At 42.9% G+C, this 3433-nt stretch overlaps 1 protein-coding gene across 3 annotated transcripts; it reads left to right on the top strand.

Moving 5' to 3' along the window:
- The first annotated feature begins 6 nt into the window (after positions 1 to 6).
- On the top strand, positions 7 to 3426 carry LOC119294446. 3 transcript variants are annotated; one of them, XM_037572612.1, is made up of 9 exons: positions 7 to 235; positions 372 to 687; positions 838 to 928; positions 1277 to 1421; positions 1581 to 1656; positions 1818 to 1893; positions 2287 to 2370; positions 2652 to 2779; positions 2921 to 3426. In XM_037572612.1, the coding sequence occupies exons 2-9, from the start codon at positions 404 to 406 to the stop codon at positions 3108 to 3110; spliced, it is 1074 nt and encodes a 357-aa protein (XP_037428509.1). In that variant the 5' UTR covers positions 7 to 235; positions 372 to 403; the 3' UTR covers positions 3111 to 3426. The 3 variants fall into 3 exon arrangements, with proteins under 3 accessions (XP_037428509.1, XP_037428511.1, XP_037428510.1); XM_037572614.1 differs by having other exon boundaries at positions 2287 to 2384; XM_037572613.1 differs by having other exon boundaries at positions 2287 to 2384; positions 2649 to 2779.
- The last annotated feature ends 7 nt before the right edge of the window (positions 3427 to 3433 follow it).

The raw sequence follows: 3433 nt of genomic DNA, 5'->3' as shown, positions 1-3433 counted from the left end.
ACTGACAACTAGACGAGTGTAGATAGAGCTCGCCGCCGCCGCCGCCGCCGCCGCCGTCGTCCCCCTCATCCTCCTCTCCTCCTGCAAGGCAAGGCAAGGAATCACCTCCGCCTCTCTCTAATCGCGCGTCGCGGTTCCCCCCTCCCTTCCTTCCTTCTTTGGCTTCCTCGCCGCCGTCCGCCCGCCCGCACGCAATCTCACTCTCTCGATCGGATCCCTCCGCACAGGCTCGCAGGTATGGTATGGAATGGATCTGGCTTCTTTCCCCAGCCCCGATCCATCCATCCATCCACTTGCTCTTACTAAATTTTGTTGGTTGCTGTCAGCTGATTCTGAATCTTCATCTTCATCTTCATCTTCATCTTGTGTAGCCCCAGCCATCCATAGCTAAGCTAAGAGATATATGGAGGAGGAGTTCATCAGCCTTGGCGACGAATCTTGTGTAGCTCCCACTCCCAAGGATAAGGATGGCATCATACACCTCCAGGTCCAGCAAAACCAATTCCAAGCCGTCCATCTCGATATCATGGATGCACCACCACCACCACCACCACCACAGACACAGACTCAGCCACAAGACAATGTCGACATCAATGCCAATGCGGCTTCTTCTTGTGTTCCAGTTGAAATACCCAAGGGCCGGACAACGGAATCAGCTGTTCGTCTTGTCTACACCAACTTGACAAGGTCCATCTGTTAAACACCATCCAGCTGCTCCTTCTTTTTACTTATTCTGAATGAATGAACGAATGAATATTTCTATGGCATCTGTTAATCAATTTGTTGTCCTTAATTACCTTTTAATTAATTTCCCCGATACATACATACTTATTCCAGGGAAAGCAAAAGGAAGCTCATGGAGCTGATGCAACAATGGTCCCACTGCCAAGCTACTAGAATTACAAACCAACCCAATTCTTATTCAACGGTACTGCACTTTGCTATCATCCCTTACTACAAGCTACAACTATATATCTATGGCTTTTGCTGTCTGCTACGAATCAACTTTATAATCTTTAGAGTACCCTTGGGCTGCCTAGTTAGCTGCTTCTCATCTTCTTGGTGCTATTGTTATTGCTTCACTGCTAAAATATACTGTAATTAATTATTGTTTTCCTCAAAAAGAAAATTTGCCTTATGCACTAGAAGAAGATAATAACGCGTGCGTGGAGGGTGTATTTTAATAGGCTACTATATATAGACTAGAATAGGACTGTTATTATCTATATAAAAATGTTGAGCACAAGGTTCTCCTTTAATTTCTTGCTAATGGCAGGTTGAGGATATGGACCTCTCGGATGACAACAACGTGCTCCTTGTTACAAAACATGGTGTTTCAGCTGAAATGGGCAAGCGCAGTGGGCCTGAGGCTGCCCTTGTTCATGCTTCAAGAACGAGCAGCGCCCTTATCGACCAAAGCCGTATCCTCTCACCGACACATTAGTAATTTAATTAATTATTCCTCCTTATCTCCATCATCAACCGTGTTGACATCTAAAGAGTGCCAGGATTACAGATATATGTATGTACCGTCCTCATTACAAATCAGATGTTTTTGTTCCTTGATATTGCGTCTTCAGCTACAAGAGGAGATAACAGAGCCCCGACGGAATCAACCGAGCCTTCTGTTAGCCTAGTCTACAACAACTTGACAAGGTCCGTCAAACACGAGATGCTTTTTCTTTCTTCTGAATAATTAATATCCATGTCAGCGCACCATTGCATTTGGTAATCAATTTATTTATCCTTCCAAAGCAGCTTAAAACTCTAGTTTGTTTCAGTGCTAACTTTTGTTTTTCCTGACGTTATTTGTCCAGAGAAAGCAAGAGAGAGCTCATGGAACTGATGCAACAATGGTCCGAGTGGCAGGCTACAAAGCAACCCAACTCAACGGTACGTACTGCTCTTGCTTGCAACACTATATATGACTTCTTCTGGCACGGTGGTTCCACACCGTCTTCACAATCTGTATCTGTCATCAGCTCTCTGGCTATATGCTTTAAACCAGAGACGATGAAGAAAACAGGCATGCCAGAATTACTTTTGGTTCTCTATATCTCCCATGTTCCCTCAGTAGAGCACCCTTGGTCAGCTGGTTTTGGTACCATTGTTATTCTTTACTGAAAAAATATACTAGATATTGCCTTGGCCAATATAAGCCGACGGCGATAATGACTTGTGGAGAGTATGACTGTTGTTACCTTCTTATATAATATAAAAGTGCTCAACTCCAGGTTCCATTTCTTGATGTTTATTGTTTACTTCGGTTGTGAAAATGGCTGGCAGGAATCTGCGGAACAGGTCTTGGATTGTGGTGAAGAGACTTATTATCCAGCAATACATGTTGGTTCAGAGAGACCTTGTGCTGTGGTATGTACGGACAAGTATGCCATTTTTGTCCCTCCTAAGCTCAGTCTGAAGTTTAAACCTCCAATTAAAGCATGGTATGGTCTTTAAATTAAATTCATTCACTAACCAAAATGGAAACCCCCTGTTGGTAGAAGAGATACCCTTTTCCAGACTCTGTTACTTCAGAGATAAAAAGGAATAACCAAGAATTTTCCTAGTTATATTTTCCTTCCATGAGTTTGAGTTAAGATCTGCCTGGCTTGTGGATGACCTTTTTGTTTTACTTACTCATTGACAAGTAGTCATTCTGGGTGGATAATAACCAAGCACGAGAAAATGCTGCTGTGGATGTGGATGTGGATGTGGATGATGGCGCGGTGCCCCTGTACGATCGAGAATTTACATTGGGTGATTCATCAAATGCTGAGAGGTAGTAGCAGTTATCATTTTCTGTCCATATATATGATGACCTCCTTGGTCATGTTTATTTTATTTCTCAATTTGGATTAGCCGCCTGGTAATAAGAATAAAAATGCAAATTGTGAGTGGACTTGTGTTGTTTGTGTGGCAGCAAGAAAGAAGATGAGAAGGATGGTTGGCGGTGTCTCAACTGTGCTTCATCTAGTCATGCTCTCAAGGACTGCCCAAACCCTCACGACCATGTTTCAATTAGCATGGCCCGCGAGCAGGTGAAGTTGAAAAGGAAAATATCTAAAGTTATTCGTCAGCAAAATCGGCCTCTAAAGCGCCGTTACCTCTGAGCCCTCCGCTCTTGTCAAGATCAAACCTAGATGTGGTGTGGTGTATATATGCAGAGTCAAATTCCACATGGAACTAAGTTGAATCTTCCTTTCGAAGTAGCTGATGCTGATGCGATTGATGATGAAATGTACTTGTGTGAAAAGAAGAAGAAGAAGAAGAAGAAGAAGAAGAAGAAGAAGAAGAAGAAGAAGATGAGAACATTTGTTAGCACTTGCAATATATATTACTTCCTCTGTCCCATCTATTTACAATATGGATGGATCCAATATACTAATACACCCCAAGATCTATCCTAGTCCTGACTAGTTTTTATTACGAAATG

The sequence above is a fragment of the Triticum dicoccoides genome, chromosome 4B, assembly GCF_002162155.2.
Source record: "Triticum dicoccoides isolate Atlit2015 ecotype Zavitan chromosome 4B, WEW_v2.0, whole genome shotgun sequence".
In the NCBI taxonomy this organism is placed as follows: Eukaryota; Viridiplantae; Streptophyta; class Magnoliopsida; order Poales; family Poaceae; genus Triticum; species Triticum dicoccoides.
This window is presented reverse-complemented; position numbering and strand designations above follow the sequence as displayed.

Bases quoted from the DNA above. Each gene is read 5' to 3' on its own strand.
- LOC119294446 (XM_037572612.1), top strand. From the start codon at position 404: ATGGAGGAGGAGTTCATCAGCCTTGGCGACGAATCTTGTGTAGCTCCC. The intron at 2,371-2,651 runs GTATGTACGGAC...ATTGACAAGTAG, and splicing joins CAGAGAGACCTTGTGCTGTG to TCATTCTGGGTGGATAATAA. The intron at 2,780-2,920 runs GTAGTAGCAGTT...TTTGTGTGGCAG, and splicing joins GATTCATCAAATGCTGAGAG to CAAGAAAGAAGATGAGAAGG.